Source organism: Camarhynchus parvulus, chromosome 12, assembly GCF_901933205.1.
Source record: "Camarhynchus parvulus chromosome 12, STF_HiC, whole genome shotgun sequence".
Classification (NCBI taxonomy): Eukaryota; Metazoa; Chordata; class Aves; order Passeriformes; family Thraupidae; genus Camarhynchus; species Camarhynchus parvulus.
This window is the reverse complement of record NC_044582.1, coordinates 15,394,527-15,413,876: the sequence shown is the minus strand read 5'-3', so window position 1 is coordinate 15,413,876 and position 19,350 is coordinate 15,394,527. Positions and strand designations below refer to the sequence as shown.

At 43.0% G+C, this 19,350-nt stretch overlaps 1 protein-coding gene across 7 annotated transcripts; it reads left to right on the top strand.

Moving 5' to 3' along the window:
- The first annotated feature begins 207 nt into the window (after positions 1–207).
- Positions 208–18,262, top strand: EOGT (EGF domain specific O-linked N-acetylglucosamine transferase). 7 transcript variants are annotated; one of them, XM_030956965.1, is made up of 17 exons: positions 208–611; positions 1,143–1,189; positions 2,024–2,248; positions 2,602–2,702; positions 3,232–3,340; positions 3,427–3,521; positions 4,630–4,734; positions 5,864–5,970; positions 6,554–6,657; positions 9,151–9,243; positions 9,922–9,993; positions 10,528–10,614; positions 11,688–11,756; positions 12,576–12,637; positions 13,642–13,761; positions 14,720–14,822; positions 15,175–18,262. In XM_030956965.1, the coding sequence occupies exons 3-17, from the start codon at positions 2,039–2,041 to the stop codon at positions 15,319–15,321; spliced, it is 1,584 nt and encodes a 527-aa protein (XP_030812825.1). In that variant the 5' UTR covers positions 208–611; positions 1,143–1,189; positions 2,024–2,038; the 3' UTR covers positions 15,322–18,262. The 7 variants fall into 7 exon arrangements, with proteins under 7 accessions (XP_030812825.1, XP_030812824.1, XP_030812830.1 ...); XM_030956964.1 differs by having other exon boundaries at positions 2,019–2,248; XM_030956970.1 differs by having other exon boundaries at positions 1,108–1,189.
- The last annotated feature ends 1,088 nt before the right edge of the window (positions 18,263–19,350 follow it).

Here is a 19,350-nt window from a genome sequence, read left to right as displayed (position 1 = left end):
ACAGCGGGGCGGCACCGCGGAGCCTCTGCCCGCGCCCGCGGCCGTCCCGGCCCCGCTGCTGCCGGCCCGGGCTCGGGGGGACGCCGGCAACAATGGGGTGCCGGAGCCTGCGCTTCCTGCCGGGCCGCGGCAGGAAAAGGCCCTTTTCCTCCGCATCCTGCGCTCGCCGCTCGCGGGCCGGCAGCGCTTAATTTCCGGCAGCAGAAGGAAGGAGCGGCTGCTCCGCCGCTGCTCCCCGCGGGCAGGTGCCCTTCGCTGCGGGCCCCACCTGAGCTGAGCCGCGCCGGCCGAGCCCGACCCGCGCCCGGCGCTGCGCCTCCGCCCCGGCCCGGCGGCTCCTCCTTCTCCGCCTGCCTTCCTTCCCTGCCTCCTTCCCTGCCTCCCCTCCCTGCCTCCTTGCCCGGCTCCCGCCGCCCCGGGCGGGGCGGTCCCGGCGGTGCCGCCCGCTCCTCCCTCGCACCCGCACGGAGCCCGGCGGGGCCGCGCCGAGCGCTGCCCCCGGACATGAGGATTGAGACCGGCGGCGAGCGCCCAACAGGAGCAGCGGCCGGTCCCGTGGGCCGCGGGGCTCCTCGGGGCCGGCGGGGCTGAGACACGCCGTGAGATACGTGGTGAGATACGCGGTAAAACACACGGTAAAACACACGGTGCGATACGCGGCGCAATACGCGGTGAAACACGCGGTGAGATGCGATGCTGTGCCGGGGCAGGGGAGCGCAGGGCGGGGCGGCCGTGCCGGGTCCAGCGCGGGTGTGACAAGCGTGGGTCAGGCACCAGGTCCGAGCGGGCCGGGTCTGCGTCCGGTTCTGGGTCTGTCACAGAACCCAGCACGGCCTGGCACAGGATGCCGGGCACCTTCCCCACACCTTCCCCAAGCGACAGCGCCCAGGGGTGGGGAAGGGCCGCGTGTTTTGGGGCCGCCGCCGGGTTGGTGATGGGAGAGGTGATCCGTGTGAAATTGCCCGAGCCCCGGCTGGGTGCGGGGAAAGGGACCCGAGAGCCGGGTCAGCGCAATGCCCGCTGCTCTCCTTGCTGGGAACGTGTCCCTAGGAGCAGGACAGTGTCCCTAGGAGCAGGACAGTGTTCTGAGCAAATCTCCTTTTTCAGGACATACCTAACTCCACCTTCCTCCCCCACTCCAGGTTTCTGTACCTGGGAAAGCTGAAGCGGTTCCTCTCAAACCAAACAGGTAAAACTACTTGTATCGTAGGAATTTTGCTAAAGGCCTCAGTTGAAAGCAAGCATGCAAATTTTAGCAAATTACAACGCCAAAAAAGGTGGAGTTTAGATACAGGCCATACATTTCTTTTCCTCAGGAAGTTTAATGGTTCAAAGCAGGGGTGTTAGGTGAGGAGGTTGTATTAGCAGGAAGGAATGCAGTCAGCTTTAGGGCATACAGATGTGTGGGCCTGTGTGTGTACATGTGTATGTATATAAATACACTTCTATTATGTATAAAATTATATATAGAATATACTCAGTAGTCAAGTTTCTTTAACGTGATGTTAAGCACTAAAAACAGGCATCCTGTAAGACTTAGCTGTGACCCTCTATTTGTGTCTGCCTATTTTTCCCTCAGCCAATTATTAGTTCAAAATGGAGAATGTGTTTTTTTCATACTTATTTTAAAACTAAAAACCCTTCTTTTCTCACCCCTCCCCCCAGCTCTTGTACTTTTTTCCCCTTCTCACTGGATGTTACATGCTCTATACTTGGTTTCCACACTGAACTCTCAGGATCCCTTGGCATTTAGCTAAAGTAAACACACCCATTTTAGCTTGACTGGGAGTTTGTAGTGCATAATAACATTCAATGACTAATGATTCAAAGATAATCCTGAGGTTGAGCAGTCTGGCCTCTGAGTGAAAGTTTGGTCTTCACAGGAAAAAGAAACCACCCCAGAAATACAAGTACAAATCCTTAGACTGTATGTCTGGCTCTGACTGAATTTTGTCCTGTGTGCTTGAAATGCTGCAGATATGTTAATTCCTGTTTTGTTTTCTATTTTATTTATAAAGTACAGAACTCACAGGTTGCCATGTTTATGTTGCTTGTGTTTGGATTGCTACTGCAAGAAATCCTGGCTAATTCCCAAGCTGGAAATCCTACTGAATCCCCAAACATTCAGGAAGAGCCATTCTACAACTACAAAGCCATCAACTTGCCAGATGAGCACATCCCCTACTTTCTGCACAATAACCAGCATGTTGCTGACATCTGTAAGCAGGATCCTCTTTGCCCATATAAAGTAAGTTTGCTTTTTTTCCTGTTTGTTTGTTCAAATGTCCTGTTGGGGTGGTTTGTTGCAGCAGTTAAAGATGGTGGTTAATTGGTCTCCTTGCCAATTAGTCAGGGAAAGGATTTGTCTTAAAACCTATAAAAGACAAGAGTAACATTGATGTGCATGTGTGTCCACTTTGGAGCCTCTGCTGTGCATGAGGAATCTGGGTGTTGTTTCTCAAACTCTGTTTGAAAACAGACCAAACCAAAAGCCTTTTATGCAAGATTTATGAGCAAGATGTCATTTAAAAGCTGACAACTTACTTAAGTCATTTCCCACTTTCCTGTTGCAAAACCTGATTCAGTCATTCTGTGTTGCAGAAACACTTGAAGAAACTAAAATCCTGCTGGGGTTATGAGAAATCTTGCAGATCAGAGAACAGGTTCAGTTACCCAGTGTGTGATTATGTTGAAACTGGGTGGTAAGTTTAATTTGAAATGTCTACTGTACATTATGGTAAAAAAATAGTGTAGTGCTCACTTTGATATAGCAGTGAAGCAAGCATTATTGTAATATTTAAAGTGTGATATATATAATCTGTGTATTTATGCATAATGAGCCTTTCAACATTATTTAAAAAATTTAACTTTTTAAGGAAGAAAATACTGCTAGAAATGCTTCCTGCCAGAATGTTTTCATTATTCTGATGTAGCCTTGAATTCAGAGTCCTAAAATAGCTGTATTTCCTTTCTTAGCTTTAAAAACAGAGGAAAAAATGTAGAAAAAAATGTGTACCCTTTTAGGGGAGAATAGCTTTAAATTAAATTGTCATTGATGTTTTCACTTACATGCAGCTGATAAGTGCTTCCTGTTTTGGCATCTTAAATGCCAATAAAATAACTGTCTGGTTCCTCTGTTCCACTTTCAGTGGAAAAATGTGATCTGTTGAAGTTATTACTAGAATTGAGCAACAGAACCTTGATTTGTTTCCTCTTTCCTTCACACACCAGGGCAAGTGACATTGAGACAGCCCAGCAGATATTCTGGAAACAAGCAGACTTTGGGTATGTTCAAGAGAGGCTCAGTGAAGTGAAAACCCATTGCAAGCCTGCAGCAAGAGTAGGTATTTCTGACAGATCTGATGCTTCGCACTTGTTTTCAAAAATAATTTTTGTTGTTGACAGGATTCTGCTTGTTCTTAACAGGGGGATTCATCTCTGACCTGCTCCCAGTACCTTCAGCATTGCAGAGCAACAAACCTGTACATCGATTTACGAGCTGTGAAGAGAAACCACGACAGGTCTCTGATTTGCCTGGGTTATAGCAAAAATGAGATGGCAGGGAAAAGGATTTGAGAATTGGTTTAACAAAGCTGGATTGCTTGTTGCTAGGGCTTTTACTTTTTTCACTTTTTACTGCCAGCAGTTTCAGTGCTGATCAGAGGCTTGTTGCTGAAGCCCTGTAAAGGTTTGCCCCTCTTCATTGCTGGCTGCTGCTGGTGGTGTAAAAACCCCAAGTTCTCACTTTTATGGAATAATGATGGGTGATGGAAATCCTCCCTGGTGGAAGAAAGACCTTTCTGTGTCTTCAGTCATGTCCTTCCTTGATCAGATGATGTGCAAAATACAATTGCTTTTGTCAGAGGAACCAAGACATTTCCTGTGCCCTTATAGCAGATCCAGGAGCTGCATTTTTAGATACTGAGTGACTGAGGAGAGATCTGAACCTGGATCTTCCACATCTCAAGTTAAAAAGCTACATATTGGAAACTGGATGAAAAAACCATGCCAGTGATGCTGGCATGACCCTCTGACTTGTCTTTGAAGTCAGTGTCTTGGTCTGGTTCATGACTGAGACTGATCTTACCCTTCAGAATGGGTTTTGCCATCATCACAGCCTGCCCTGAAAGCTAATTTAGACAGTGCTTTTAGCTGGCAACGTATTTTCAGGAAGTTTGTTCCTACATCTCACTCTTCATATGTCATGTAAGATCCTTGGGTAGCAAAGTGGGTTGTGAATCTGAGGTAAATTTTAGTAAGAAATTGTTAGAAACAAACAAGAACTCCAACCAGTGATTGTCCTGTCATAACAGTGAAGCATCACTGTCATGAAACAAAATTTGATTAAATTACTCATGTGGGTATGTGAAAATGTGTAAATAATTCTTAATAACATTCTGGGTGGATTAGTGCTGCTTTCTAAGATGATGCCTACACCTTCAAGGACACCACTATGGTTATTTGGGGTTGTGAGAAATTCTTGATTTAGACTGAGGAAAATACTCAAGGTTTAAATACATGTGAAGTGCCTTGCTGAACTGAGACTAAGTAGCACTGGCTTGAGTGTGTAATTGAGATTGCAGGGCACTCTTGCAGAAAAGCTGATAGACTTTTTCTAATTTGCTTTAGATTCAAAGAAGACTTTTTCCAGAAGGGAGAAATTGGTGGTCACTGTACCCTTGATGTTCAAGCATTTCTGGCTGAAGGTCAACGCAAGAGCCCTCTGCAGTCTTGGTAAGAATCTCTTGTCAGGGCTGCTTCCAAGTTTATTTGCTAATTATTTTTTATTTTTGTCATTGGCATTACCAGCTGTGTGTAGGGGATTTCATACTGAGGAAAGACTTGCTCCTTTTGGGGTCAGTTTGAGAGCTGACATTAGAAACCTCTGGCAATTACATCTCTGCAGACAGTCTGAGCCACACCGTGTGTAATTGTGTCCTGCCTCACTTGCAGCAGCAAAAGATGTGAAAACACCTTGCAATTGGAAGCTGTAACCTTCAGGTGTTTTCTGGGCCAGGTGCTGGTGCTGTGCCTGATCTGGGTGTGGAAGGGGAGATTGTTTTCTGCTGAGATGCCCAAGGCTGGCCCTTGTGTGTGGGTTCCCCTCCCCTTGGTGAGGGTGATGTGGATGTGCTGGGGTTCCCACAGCCCTTGGTGAGGGTGATGTGGATGTGCTGGGGTTCCCAGGGAGCCTGGCTGGGAGTGTGAGGTGGGCTGAGTCCACAGGCTGAGTAGGAGGTGCAGAGCATCACAGTTTGCATGTTAGCACTTCAAAGCTGAACCTTTGCCAGTTAATTGATGAAGGAACTGGAGCCATTAAGGTCCCTATAATAATTCATTCTTATGCTTTGCTTTTATTTTCTTTTTCTTCCCCCATTTTTCATTGATGTTTAATTTAAGTCAAGAACTGCTGCAGAGGAGGAAGACTTTTCTCCTCTACCTGCTATTGTCATCACAGCTGCTCATCCTTGTTTAGATGCAGGAACAATAAATACTGCCTCTACATTCATTATTCCAACCAAAGCATGGAAATCTCACTGAAGTGTCTCTGGCAAGGCAGATCAAGTTGGGTGAAGCCACAGATCCAGGTTCTGAGGCTCTTTGTTACATCCCTGCTGCCTTGATTTGGAGATCAAAGGTGCTGCTCACTCCTGAGATCAAAGGCAGTGTTTAACCTCTAGAAGCCCTGAAGAACATTCCATTATAATTTCAAATAATTTTAATTGTCAGACTCCATCAGTTTTCAGCAGTCCTGTTAACTGAAATGGACTGGAAGGACAGTTGCTAAATCTGAGACATAGGAAGTACATTGGTTTAAGTGTGTTGATGTCAAAGCATATTCTGTGTGATTGAATCTTTCTAGGTTTGCAGAACTCCAGACATTCACTGCATTAGACTTCAGGCCTCTAGAAGATGGGAAGTGTGACATTGTTATTGAAAAGCCAACATACTTCATGAAATTAGATGCAGGTAATTGGTATCTTTATTTTTTTTTTTTGTTTCTCCTCTGTTTCATGGGCATTTTTGTGCACCAAGAATAGACAAGAGAGGACCTGAGGGATGACCTGGGCTTTGGCTGGTGTGAAAGTGCAGGTTTGTCCTGTGGTCTCAGAGCTTCCCTCAGCCCCACTAAAGCAGAACCAGAGCTGTCCTAAGGCCACTTCCCATGTTTCCCTGTGCCTGACTGGGCTGTGTTAAAGCAGGAGATCATTTCACATCCTTCAGAAAGCAGCTGCAGACTCTAAAGAGAAATAGCACATGAAGCTCATCTTATTCTTTCTTTTGGCCACTCTTCTAACTCTGTTTTTTTTTTTTAAACCCACATTTTACCTCAGATTTCTTTCCTTGATTCCTTCCTTTTAGACATTCTTTTTTAGGATTCTTCTGACTCCTTGAATCCTCCTAATACAGATGTCCTGTATTAGGAGGATCCAAGGAGTCAGAAGCAGAGGAAGCTAATATAAAATGCAGGATGCTAACCAGGAAAAATGCATAAACCAATAAAAGTGGAGCAAGTAATGCAGTGTTTTGCTAACAATTCTTTCTTTTCCAGGTGTTAATATGTACCATCACTTCTGTGATTTTGTCAATCTTTACATTACCCAGCATATCAATAATTCCTTCAGTACTGATGTCAACATAGTCATGTGGGACACTGTAAGTCTGCTCTGCCTTTTAACATGTTTGTGATGGGTTGTATTTCTGCTTTATAGAGGCTATGAAGGGTTTGGTAGCCAATCCTCAGCTCTCTTGTGGCCACAGCCATGTGGCACTGATAAATTTCTGGATCCTTTTAATGTAGGTGCATTAGAGAATAGTTAGAGAACAGATTTTCTATGATAAACCATGTGCTGTTGGAATGCTCATCTTTGCTAGCACATAGTTATGCCTTTTTTTTTGGTGTGGCCTCAAAAATAATCTGATCAGTATTTCTGATCTGTAGAATTTGAAGTTTTAACTGGTTTTTTGTGGGTTTTTTCTCTTGGAATATTGAAGTAGATTTGCTCAAATGTTTGTTCTATATTTAAAAAAAATGCAGTCTTGCATGTTTGTAAATCAGTAATGTGCAGCCTCTAGCAAAGAAAACAGCTAAATGAAATCCTTATATATATTAAAACAGAGTTTAATATTTAATTTCTTTAAGTAGCCTTCTTGCAGTTACTTCCCTCAGTCACCTCTCACATTGCCATGATAACATAAAACAAGTTTTTAAGTGGGGCTGTTTCTGCTGTACTGCTGAGTTGAAACCATTACTGTGTTTGAGTATTATTTGTTTTATTGGACAATATTTAAGTTGTGTAGGAGGGTATTAAACTAAACAAAAAACAACGGGGCAATTTGTAATATGCCAGATAAAGTGCATAATTAGGTCCAGAAATAACAGTTCTTGAATATGTCACTGTCCCACACCTGTTTTGTGATCATAAATTGCTGAGTTTTCTCTCTGAGCATTTAGTGCTAGGACAACTAAACTTCAATAGAGAACTGCAAATATCCCCTGCTTGCTGTTTAATGAGAAACCTGTTTGGCTAGAAGAAACTATTTTTTCCCTATCTCTATTGTATTTTAAAGCTAAAATCAGTGCCATCTGTCAGATGAGTGAGCTCTCTAGGTGTTGCACAGGACCTGTTAATCCGGCTCTGATGGTTTTCTGAAAAGATCAGGTGTCAGACAGCATTGCAAATTACTTTGAAAAGCAACTCTTTGTCTTATATGGCAGAATCAAATAACTCTTTCAGATGTACCATTCAAAGCAGTGACACACTATTATCAATTTAAATGAGCATCACCTACTCAGGCAGCTGGAGATCATTGCTATGTAAAACCAGGTGATGGCACCAGTCAACTGCTGATGAACTGTCTGTGCTCATCAAAAGGTGGACTTGAGCTTATTATTCATTCTCTTTTTTTTTTTTTTACTTGATGTAATTAGATTTGGCCATACTTCCTACCTACTGTTCTTGTTAAAGAGCAATGCCCTTAGTAGGTTAAACAAAGCAGAAAATGAGTAGGAATTCCACTGGGTGTTGGTGTGCAGATCACTGTGAATGCAGGGAAGAAATGTTTATAAAGCATTTTTAAGGAGAGCAGAGAGGGTTAGAAAGTGGTGCTTTCATCAGTTCTCCACTTCTAATCTGGGAGAGCAGTTCTTGTAATACATGGCCAGAAGGGAGTCTGGATTGTAAGATTTATTAATGCCTAATGGCAGAGCATGAGGAAGGCCTCTTGAACCAAAGGAAATCTGGTGCCCTTTAGATTCTTTTACATCTCACCAGATATCTCTTCTCTCCTGCTATCATTTGTAGTCCTAGTTTCAAATTTCATATTTAGAATGTTTCTACACAACTTTCCAAGCAGCCTGAGCTAGCCCCAGAGCTGAAAAGAAGCTTTAGTGAGAACCTGCACCAGGGCCACTGAGGGCACATTTAATTGCATTCCAAGAGCCAGAGGTGGTGACTCGGCCCTGGGATGGGCAGCAAAGGTGACAGATGGAAGGCAGGAGCCCCTGCTGATGGCTCTTCAAAAGCTCCCCACAGAATGAAAGTTTTTTACTGCTCTGTACAGAAACCCCCAGGTGTTTGTTCCATCAAATCAGATCGTTGCCTTCAGTTTGTCATACATGTGCCACATGCAAGTGACAATCCCAAAACAGGCAAATGCAAAACAAGCTTGTTGTGACTTGTTACCTCAACTTCGGTGCTGCACTTGAGTTCCCAGGTGGTTTTTGTTTGGTTTTTTTTTTTTTTTTTTTTTAAATCTCAGGAGTTGAGATTCAGGCCTCCTACCATCCCTGTGTTTGTGTTACCTCAAATTTAACTTGTGTTCTGTTGTCTCTGGGAAAAGTAATTCTCACTCCTAACTCAGAAATTATAATCTGCTACTGAAGAAATTGTCTAGTTTGCTACTTTGTAGAAGTTTTTATTAAAAATTAACCACCTGGGAGGTAATTTGAGTTACCTGCCAGTGCAAACACAGAGTTTGGTGCTGTGTAATGTCTGTGTTCTGTGCTAGGCTGCCTTGGGTCCTGTGGTGGTGTTGCACATATTAACTGTATTAAAACTCATATACAGGGCCTGTAAATCATGAAGAGAGGTTCCAATGTGCATTTTTGTAGTTGTTGTACCTTTGGTTTTTCTGCTTTCCTCCTAGAGTTCATATGGCTACGGTGACCTGTTCAGTGAGACATGGAAGGCGTTTACTGACTATGAAATAATTCACTTGAAAACTTTTGACTCTAAAAGGGTATGGAATTCTCTATTTTGTTTTAATTCATGGTCACTAGGGAGCAAATATGACAATTTCTCAAGCTTCTTGCAGTAATGGGTGCTCCAGAGGAAAGCATTAATACTTTACCATTCATGTTTAATTTGAGTCATATGAGTATTCTACCTTAGAAATAAGAGACAGAACTGTAACTTGATTCTGTGATGTGTCTATCCTTTATATAGATGGACCTAACTTTTGTGTCCTCAGAGGTGGTATTTATGAATGGGTTTTGCTTCTGCAGGACTCTCATTTGAAGTTAAGGGTTTTCAAATGGTCTTTCTGAGCTGTTTCTTTCCCCTTGTAACTCTTGGCATTCCTGCTGCTTATAATTAAAAAAAAAAAAAATTACACCAAAAAAAATTGCATCTATTTAGAGCTCATTTCAGCCTCCTCAATCTAATCTAAACTCCCTAACTGGTTTCCCTCTCTTTAGTCCATGTTTGTTCTGCCTGGGGGCGTTTTCATCACCTCTTCCCACACTTGCTCGTCCCAGAGGAGAGCTCCTTTGGGATCTTTGTTCTGTTCCTTGGCACAGCCGAGGAAGCCGGGCTGTCCTTGGCAGGAGCAGTAATTGCTGCCTCGTTAGGAGCAGGGCTGGCAGGGAATGGGCTGGGGAGGAGCAGTGGGGTGTAACTCCTCGTGATCCCCTTCCAGGTGTGCTTTAAGGAAGCCGTGTTCTCTCTGCTGCCTCGGATGCGCTATGGATTGTTCTATAACACCCCTCTGGTGAGTGCCTTTATCCATCCATCCATCCATCCATCCATCCATCCATCCATCCATCCATCCATCCATCCATCCATCCATCCATCCCCACCTGGAGAGCAGAATCTGAGCTGGGGAATCCCTCCACTGTGATGAAATACACTGCAGTGAAGGTTCCAACTCCAAACAGGAATGATCTTCCCTAAAGATTGGGATTTTAAAGTTATTCCAGCTGGTTGTGTGCAGTCTCCTGTGTCACAGCTCATGAGGTGCAAATTTTCCCCTTTAATGGGTGGGCACTGTGAACTAACTGGTATTTTTGCAGAGCACAAGAGCTTAAACACAGTCAGAGTTCCCTGAGGGTATTAGCTCTCACACTCAGGCTCTAGCACTAGAGCTATATTTCCTTCTAAATGAAAGTGCCACTTGTGCTGCAGTGAATAGCACAGTGCATGATACTGGGCTTTTGTTCCACAAGATTGTTAAAAACCTGATCACAGAGCTCAGTTTTCTGAGTGAAATAACCCAGCATATTAACAGTTCCTTTTTAAATTTCAGATCTCTGGCTGTCACGGCACGGGGCTGTTCAGAGCCTTTTCTCAGCATGTGCTACACAGATTAAATATCACCCAGGAAGGACCCAAGGTGTGACAACTGCATAAAGCAGCTGCAGGATGGAGCTGGTGGTTCTTGCCAGAGAACAGCAGTAGCAAACTGAACCCAGTGGGGAGTGGGGGTGTACCTGTGTACTTTTTGTCCTTTCCTGTGATGTTTAGGGCTTGGGTTTTCCCTGTTAAGGCCTTCAGAGAACATTTGTGTATGTTTGTGGAAGTTGCCCTTATGTCTTATTTCTGTAAGACAGATTTTAGAGCATTCTCCTTCCAACCTTAGGGTCTCATCCCTGTGTCCATTCTCTGTGCTGGAGCCCTTTGTGTCCTTCCTAGCTGAGTCAGACACGAGTTCCATGTGGCAGCAGTGGGGATCCTGCAGAGCAGAGCAGAGCTTGCCCTTTAGCAACCCCCTTGGACACTGCTGAGCTGGGATCAGAGCTGGAAACAGAGGAACCTGCTCCTTCCATGCTTGCCCAGCACCATCTGGCTGCTCTGGGCTTCTCTGCTGCTCACACTGATGGTTTCTGCACTTTGCCTTGGTGGCCAGGGCAGCTCTGGGCTAGTTGAAGTGTCTGCTGGAGAGAGGCCCACAAATTATTGCTGAGGGGCACATTCAGAGCTCTGCACAGGCATTTGGTTATGCTTCTCCTGCTGACACTAATGGGAGCCATGCAGTTAAATCTCTTTATTTCACTTGGAACGCTCGCTCCTGTGAGTCCAATTAATTAAAAGAGGTAAAAGGAGGAGCTGTTATAGGAGTAAAATATTTTTTTTCCCAAGGAACTTGTGCACAAGCCATCCAGAAAGCTGCTTTCAAAAATTGCCAGATAATGTGTAATACAAAGGCTCTTTTGTACTGAATAAAAGAAATCTTTGAGAAACTATTTAGTTCTTGGTTAATAATCCAAATTTCACAAAGTTTTTGATGCTTTGAATCTGTCAGAAAATACGATGTGCATTTTAAGGTGGTTACATCATTTATTACATGTGGAAGGAGCATATTTAGTTGCTCAAATAATTGCCAGAAGTAATAATGGAAGAGTTTGGGATTGTTTTTCTTGTGAGGGCTGTCTCTTAGCTAATACACCGCTGCTTCTTTCTTTTTAGGATGGGAAAATTCGAGTCACCATCCTCGCCCGCAGCACAGATTACCGGAAAATATTAAACCAGAATGAGGTGTGGTCCTTTGTATCTTTAAAAAATATTTATTAGAAGTTAAATTTTGCTTATTGGGTTGATGGTTTTTTCAGGTACAGCCAAGACATCTATTTTCTGGCAAATCTTGGTCAAATATGTCCAATGTTTATATTAATTTGTTCTGAAATGTCTTCTAGGCAGTCTCCATTTCTGTACCCCAGACACTGACCCTTGCTGCCCTTTCTAAATATCCAGTGGAAGACCACAAATGTAATACTAAAAGTATTTCCTCTGAGCAAACAGACACTGCAGATCTTCTGATAAAATGAAATTATTTCACTTTCAAATTATTCCTTTTATTTATAGCATCTCCAGTGTTGAAGTCTAACAAAACCCTTTGTAATGCCTGCAGATTGAAAAGCACAAGCCTTTGTTTGTGCGCTCAGAACATAATGAATTTTCATATTGATTTATGTTTTTGAATCATGCAACTTATGGACTTGTGTAAAAGCTTCTTTCATGGTAAAATGATGTTATTTAATGTTTTAGTACCTGCTTTCATTCTTTACTGTTAGAGCCTGACAAAAATGAATTTGGATTATCATCCCCACCTTATGTAGGGAGAAACTGAGGCTGGTGTGATGCAGCAGCTCAGTGGCAGAGCAGACAGAGCAAAGGATTTGTGCTTTTTCTGCTGGGCTGTCCTCAACTGATGCCTCCACTGCTGCTCATGGTTTCTGATGTTCTGGTAAAATGGCAAAGACAGAAGTTGGTTTTATCTTCACCAGGTCAGGAGTGCAAGGGAGCAATTAACTGAAGGAGGACACCAAATCCTTGTCTTTTTATTATTCTCCCCAGCTTGTGAATGCTTTGAAAACAGTGTCAACGCTGGAGGTCAAGGTGGTGGACTACAAGTACAAGTGAGTTGGTGGAGGAGGCTCCTGCTGCCTGTGGCTGCTGCCAGCTGTGTCTGTCCCCAGGGCTAACCTGGCAAAATCCCAAGACTGGGAAGGAAAAATGCTTTTGGGTGAGGTGGTGGAGCACAGCCATCCCATAATGCACTAGTTAGGGCTAGTAGGCTCAGGTTAAAGCTGAATGAACGAGGCTGGAAATCCCTTTTGTTCCCTCTCCCAAGGCCAGCTGTGTTCCCATCACCTTTTTGCATTTTACTCTGCAATAACTGTGTGAGCAGGGGTTTCTCTTCTATGATGTCAGTGTCTTATTTTATATGAGCCTTAGCTTGGTAATCAATAATAACTCTGATTATTTGCTGCTCTGGTGGCCCCTGAGGACACCACCTGAGGTGAGTTTGTGGTGCCAGGTGTAGCAGGCACTGTGCCTGGAAGAAATGGACTGAAGGAGAAGTGCCCAAACAATGAATGCCTGTCCCAGATGGCAGCAGCTCCACCTGGAGCTGTCCTGAATCATGCAGGAAGAGTGAGAAACAAGCAGCACTGAGACATTCTCACCAAACAGAGACAGTGGGAGAGTGTTCATTTGTGTATTTTACATTACCCCGAGTGCAGTTCAGAAAGAGGTGTTTTATGCTGGGTTTTTAGGTTTTGTTTGGGGTATTTTGTTGTGAGTTTTGGTTTGTTTTTTTTTTAAGTGATGCATTTTTTTAAAAGGCAAGTAAAAAGAAAAACCCTTAAACTTACAAAAACTTTAAGTTGACCAAAGTATTTTTGAAACAAATTCTTGTGAAGTTTTGAAACCTGCCTGCATTTCTTTTACTTCCATTCTGAGTTACTGCTGGCTGCAGCACTTGTGATCCTTAGTGTTGTTCCTTATAAAATCAGTTCTCTCTTCCAGTATTCCCTTTTAGCCAATTTTGTGCTCTCCCCATGTTCTGCTGGGGTGGATAGAGCTGCCACATCATCTTTTCTTTTTTTTTTTTTAACCACTTTTATTGTGTTGTCTGCAGGGAGCTTGAATTTTCGGAGCAATTGAGAATTACCCACAACTCTGATATTTTCATTGGGATACATGGAGCTGGCCTGACCCACCTGCTCTTTCTGCCAGACTGGGCTGTTGTCTTTGAGCTGTAAGTCTGTCTGTCCTTCCCTTGCACACACAACTGCTCCTGTTTGTTGCTGTGTGTTAATGAAGCCTCTCCCTTCCTGGTATTTGACCATCAGTGTTTGTCTTGCAGCCTTGTTTAGATTTCATATTTGGCAGCCTCTTCTCCTGGGGATCAAAACAGAGAAAGCTTTCATTATAAAATACAGTGTAATTATATCATACAGGCTTAGCCTGTGATTTCTTAATCTTCCATGGCATAAATATAATGGGAAAATGGCAAACAGTGAGAAAACCTCATTGCTCAGGCTCTGCCTGGTCAGTCTGAGATCTAAGGATGTTTTAGTGGTGAACTGATTATGTGCATGTCCCAGGCTATTATTGATATGAATTGATTATGTGCTAGCACCCCCAAGGAGGTTTTCATTATTCTCCTTTTTCTGCTCAGGACATGAGCACCAGCTTTCTGGCCAAGGTCAGTTTTGTGTTGTTGTGTTTTGCCTACATTTCTCTTTTAAATGCTTCCTTTTAAAACATATTTTGTCACAAAGTAGGGGTGTCAGCAGACACTCCAATCTACAGAACAAAGCAGAAATCCAGGATGCTTCTTAGAAGGGCTCTGAATTCTCCATCCTGGGAAATTCTGCTGTGGGAAGGCTGCAGATCTGGTGTTTTGCAGCATAGGCTTGGCTCAAAAATGTTTTGTCCAGTCTCCAAATAAGCTCAGAAACTCAGGAGTTGTTTTTCTCTTGTCCAAGAGCTGCTGCAGCTGGACAGGGACATGTCTGACGTGCAGATGTGCCTCAAGCTGCCTCCAAGGCCACATCTGGAGAGCAGAAGGCAGCCCTGGCTGTTGTTTCTGAATTTGTCCGTGGTTTTGGTGCCTTCAACTGGACAACAGACATTTCAATTTTTTCCTGTTTCACCCTGGTATCTTCAGCATAACCTCTGTAGGTAAATAAGTTTTTTCTGCCTGTCCCTAGATACAATTGTGAAGATGAACGTTGTTACCTGGATTTGGCAAGGCTGAGGGGCATTCATTACATCACCTGGAGGAAAAGGAATAAAGTATTCCCTCAGGATCAGGTAATGGTGGCTGCAGTGGAAGGGTGACTTCACAGCTATCCTGCTTTACCTACCTGTATTCTGGTATTTGAAATATGATATTCATTCTTTAGGCCAAATTAACTTCCCTGGTCAGATTAAGAAATCATTTGATATTAATGGTTGAGGGAAGAAGAGAAATGAAATTAATTGGCCATGAACCATTCATAGCATGGCTGTTATGCGGTTCCTTTGCTGATTCTTTTGCTTCAGAGCAGATCAGTGGATCAGAAATAATAAATTAAAATGGCAGATCCTCGATTTTTTTCTTGCTTTTTTGAATGGAAGATGTATTGATCTTTTCTGTCTAAAAGTCCTCATCTTGTTTTTCTAGGGACACCACCCAACACTGGGAGAACATCCAAAATTTACAAACTACTCCTTTGATGTGGAAGAATTTATGTATTTGGTGCTTCTGGCTGCAAATCATGTTTCACAGCATTCAAAGTGGCCATTTAGGGTAAAACATGATGAATTCTAAATTAGACTTCTGTTTGAAATATTGTTTTTAATTAATCACAGAATGGCCTGGGTTGGAAGGGATTTTAAAGCCCATCTCATTCCATCCCCTGCCATGGGCAGGGACACCTTCCACTGTCCCAGGCTGCTCCAAGCCCCATCCAGCCTGACCTTGGGCACTGCCAGGGATCCAGGGGCAGCCACAGCTTCTCTGGGCACCTGTGCCAGGGTCTCACCACCCTCACAGCAAAGGATTTATCCCTTGTATCCAATCTAAACCCACTCCCTGTCAGTTTGAAGCCATTTCCCCCTGTCCTGTCTCTACATGCCCATAAAAAAAAATAAATTTCCCCGTGTGAGGGAAAGAACCCATTGTTCATTGTCAGACAACTTCTTAGCATCATACCTCTACTTTATAATTCCTTTCTAATCTGGGAGGTTTTGATATGTAAAAGCTATTTTTCAGACTATTTCTGGTTTTTGCACTGTATTTCTACATTCCAGATTCTGAAATGCTCTTTATACCAAGATATGTCCACCCATTTCATGTAAGGTTTTCTGGGGTAGGTCCAGGGTCAGCAGACACTGCAAGCTTCTGCTTTAAATTTAGGAACATTTTCACAGTAGAGAGCACAGTCTTATGATTTTGCATTTAAATATAAACTTTGACTCTTGTCCCTGTAGTTATAAATGCTTCAATGCAAGACGTCTGCACAGTAGGCTCAGTCAGTTCTCTGTCTCAGAGCAGGTAAATATTTTCCTAAGTGAGTACTTAAAAGTTCAGGTGATCTGGGTATTTCCTACTTTTTCACAAAAACCAGCACTCTGCACTGGAAAACTTGAGCAAATTGGAATAAAACTTGATTTTTTTGAGGATTCTAAAGGGAATGGCCTTCTAGTTTTTTTAACAACAAATGATAAAATGTGTAGAGTGTCTTTCAGCTGCAGCTGAAAGGAGAGGAACTGATGAGGAACCTTGTTCTTGGAGTCACTAAAAGCCTAATTTTTAATATTCTTGTTTCCTCAAAATGTTGAAGAGTTAATCCAGAAAACTTTTTAAATGAAATCTTTCCAAAGCCAGTAGCACAGTTCACTGTTTTCAGTGAAGGGAATATTAAACCAAAGCTGAGTTCTTTTTGAGATTCCCCCTGGAGCTGAGATGTTCTAGAGGGGAAAATAGCAGTTCTTTTGTCTTAAGTGGGGCCAGAAGGATGTCTAGAAGAATTGAGTTCAGTGAGATAAAACCCTAGAGTTCTGTGTTAAACTGTGGATTTCTGGGGAATGTATCCCCATGCTGGACTTGCAGTTCATTCACACATTTCAGGTGGCTCGGGCAGGCACACATTTGTATGGAAAAGCAGGAGAGTTCTGGTAAATACAAACATTTCAGTGCTCTAATGGTAGATGGTATTGACTTCCCTTCCCCAGCAATTTCACAGAGTGTGGGTGCATTTACTGCCCTGTCTGTGCTGCTAGGGATGAGTTACTGTAAGCACAATTTTCACATGGATCTCTCAGACCTGAATCGGTGCATGGGGAAGCTGGGTAGAGCTGAGACCTTCATGTATTTTGTGTATGTGGTGCAATTCTTCCTGGAGAGTGTTGTTTTACTGAGGGGAAAAAACTGTTTCACTTTAAAGGACCATAGAAGCAAAATTGCACTTCTTAATATGAGGTGGGGGGAAAAAATCCCTTGAGCAATACCATCTCCTGTATTTGTATGTGTCTGTTGGGGTTTTTACCTTGTGGGATTTGTGTAAAACTTAAGCCAGTAAAATGTCTGTGTTTGAATGAAACCAAGTCAAAGGAAAGATGACATTTAATTATGAACTGTGCATATAATTTTTTTAATAAAAAGCTTTTTAAATTTAAAAAAAAAGTGTAAAATTTCTGGTAGTTTGCCAGGTTTTAGAGGCAAATGTTTTAAATACTATTAATTGTATGGAGCCACATGTCTCTGCTTTCTCCTGCCATGACAAGCTGATGTTCTGGGGTCCAAAGTGACATTCAGGTTTATTTACTTAAGAATCATTGAGAGGTGATGGTGCCATCCTGCACTGCTGGCTTTAGTGCTGGGCATTTGAAGCTTGGTTTGTGAAAATCTTTGTATATATTTAACTTCCTGTGGTGCAGGTGATGCTGCTGAAGGCAGTGGGTGAGTGCTGGAGTCTGCACAGGAGCAGCTAATGAGGAGCTGCTCTTTCAAGTCATCACTAAAACAAATGGTTGAACATATGTGTGGAGGAGAGGCTGCAGGGACTTCATCCAAGGGCAAAATATCCTGCCAGCATTCACCAGTTTCAGCAAATTTGAGTGCAGGGTCAACAGTTGATGGCCAACATGTTATTCAGCCTTTATGGTTTAATATTGCCAGGATGAAAAGACTGTTTGTGTTGATTAACTTTTCAAATAGCACAAAATTTTCTTGGCAGCAGAAGGAGGGTTGGTTGGATTTTTGGGTTTTGCCAATAAATCCTGAGGGAGCTTGGACAACAGCAGAAATCTGGATTGTGGCTTGAAGAGCATCTGGACCATCTTGGGTCTGTCTGGAAGTTGGAATTTGAGGGAATCCATGAGCCTTCAGGTAGGATATAGCTCTGGGTTAAGTTTTCCTAACAGACCATGGGACTCTTGTTCCTTGCTACTTCTGATTTTTTTTTTTAATTTTTTTTTTTGGTCTCTCCAGTTTACCTAAGTTTAGAGTCTAAGGGGCAGCTTGGCATCAGTGTGATGAATTCAGTTTTGGGACTTTGTGTAATGTTGCAAGTCCTGGATGCTTTTGGGATTGCCTGTGTTTCCTGTACAATGTAAACCAAGAGCTGGATTTGGAATAAAAGATAATTTATGGATGCATGTAGTTTCTTTCCTTTTTACTTTAGAATTTGTCAGATGTAATTTCAGTTTCTTTCTTTGGAGAGTTCTGTGGAAGTTCACCAGTGGGTAAGTGTGAGAAATGGCTTGTGATGGGGAGGTGGCAAGTCAGCATTATTAATCTTAAAGGGTCTGATTATAAATATTAAGGCAATACATTTTTAAAAGCCATTAAGTAATAATGGAATTGTTTAATTCTTGCTGTTAATCTTACCAGTACCATTAATGAGATAGCTCAGGCTTTAGCATATCTCTTAATCCTAATTTTTTTTTAAGGAGAAAAACTGAAGAAAATGTTCTCCTTGAGAGCTTTTTGTGCTCAGAAGGGTAAAATGTTTGACTTCAACACTGAATAATTGTTTCAATTTGCAGTGTTTGCCTTAAGTTGAGCTCTTACTTCCCCTCCTCTGAACACACGTTTCTCATGGATTGGGCTTTTTGCCTGAAATAAATGAACTGCCATAGAATCCCCTCTGGCTTTGGCTCTGACATGCCCACAGAAGGCTGGGGTTTGTTGCTCAGCCTTGAACTCTCCTCATTCTTCCATTTCAGGTCCTCACCTCAGGCCTGGGTGTGAGGGTGCTACTGATGCCTTAGGATTTCAGCTTTGGTATTTTTCAAATCCTGTACTGCATTAGTGTATAACTCTGAACTCCATATAGAGTGTTAACTGCTGTCTTCAAATTTTGGTCAGATGAAACAATCCCTCTAGGCCTGAAACTCAAGGACACCCAAAAGTGAATTGGGGAGGAGTAAACTGGGGAGTAAAATATGTAAATGGACCAAACTAATAATTGTCTGAAGAACCATCCATCTTGGCTGTAGCCCCTCTTGGAGGCTTTGGACTGCCCAAGGTGCAGCTATTGAAGGCCTTTAGTAATTACCTGCTTTTATTCCCTTAATCTTGTCTGGCCTCTGCTCCAGGGCGCCACTTGTCTCAGGTTGCAAATGCAAGGTGTGGCTGGGGGTGTGTGTTGGTGTGTGCTCTATTATCTATTGTCTGTTAGAGGTGGGGCAGTTATCTGCTGCTAATGGGACACCTGTAAAAACCAGGTGGGCACTTTTTAAAATCTCTCCCACACCCACTCCTACCTCCAGGAGATCTCTGCTGTCCATGGCCAGTGAGTGTCCCTGCATGGCTGATCCAATTCCAGCATCCCATGGGGAGATGCTCCGCCCA

What these genes read in the sequence shown, in the direction of transcription:
- EOGT (XM_030956965.1), top strand. Translation starts at nt 2,039, where the DNA reads ATGTTTATGTTGCTTGTGTTTGGATTGCTACTGCAAGAAATCCTGGCT. An exon ending in ATCCTCTTTGCCCATATAAA is followed by an intron (nt 2,249 to 2,601) that starts GTAAGTTTGCTT and finishes TCTGTGTTGCAG; the next exon opens with AAACACTTGAAGAAACTAAA. An exon ending in AAGTATTCCCTCAGGATCAG is followed by an intron (nt 14,823 to 15,174) that starts GTAATGGTGGCT and finishes TTGTTTTTCTAG; the next exon opens with GGACACCACCCAACACTGGG.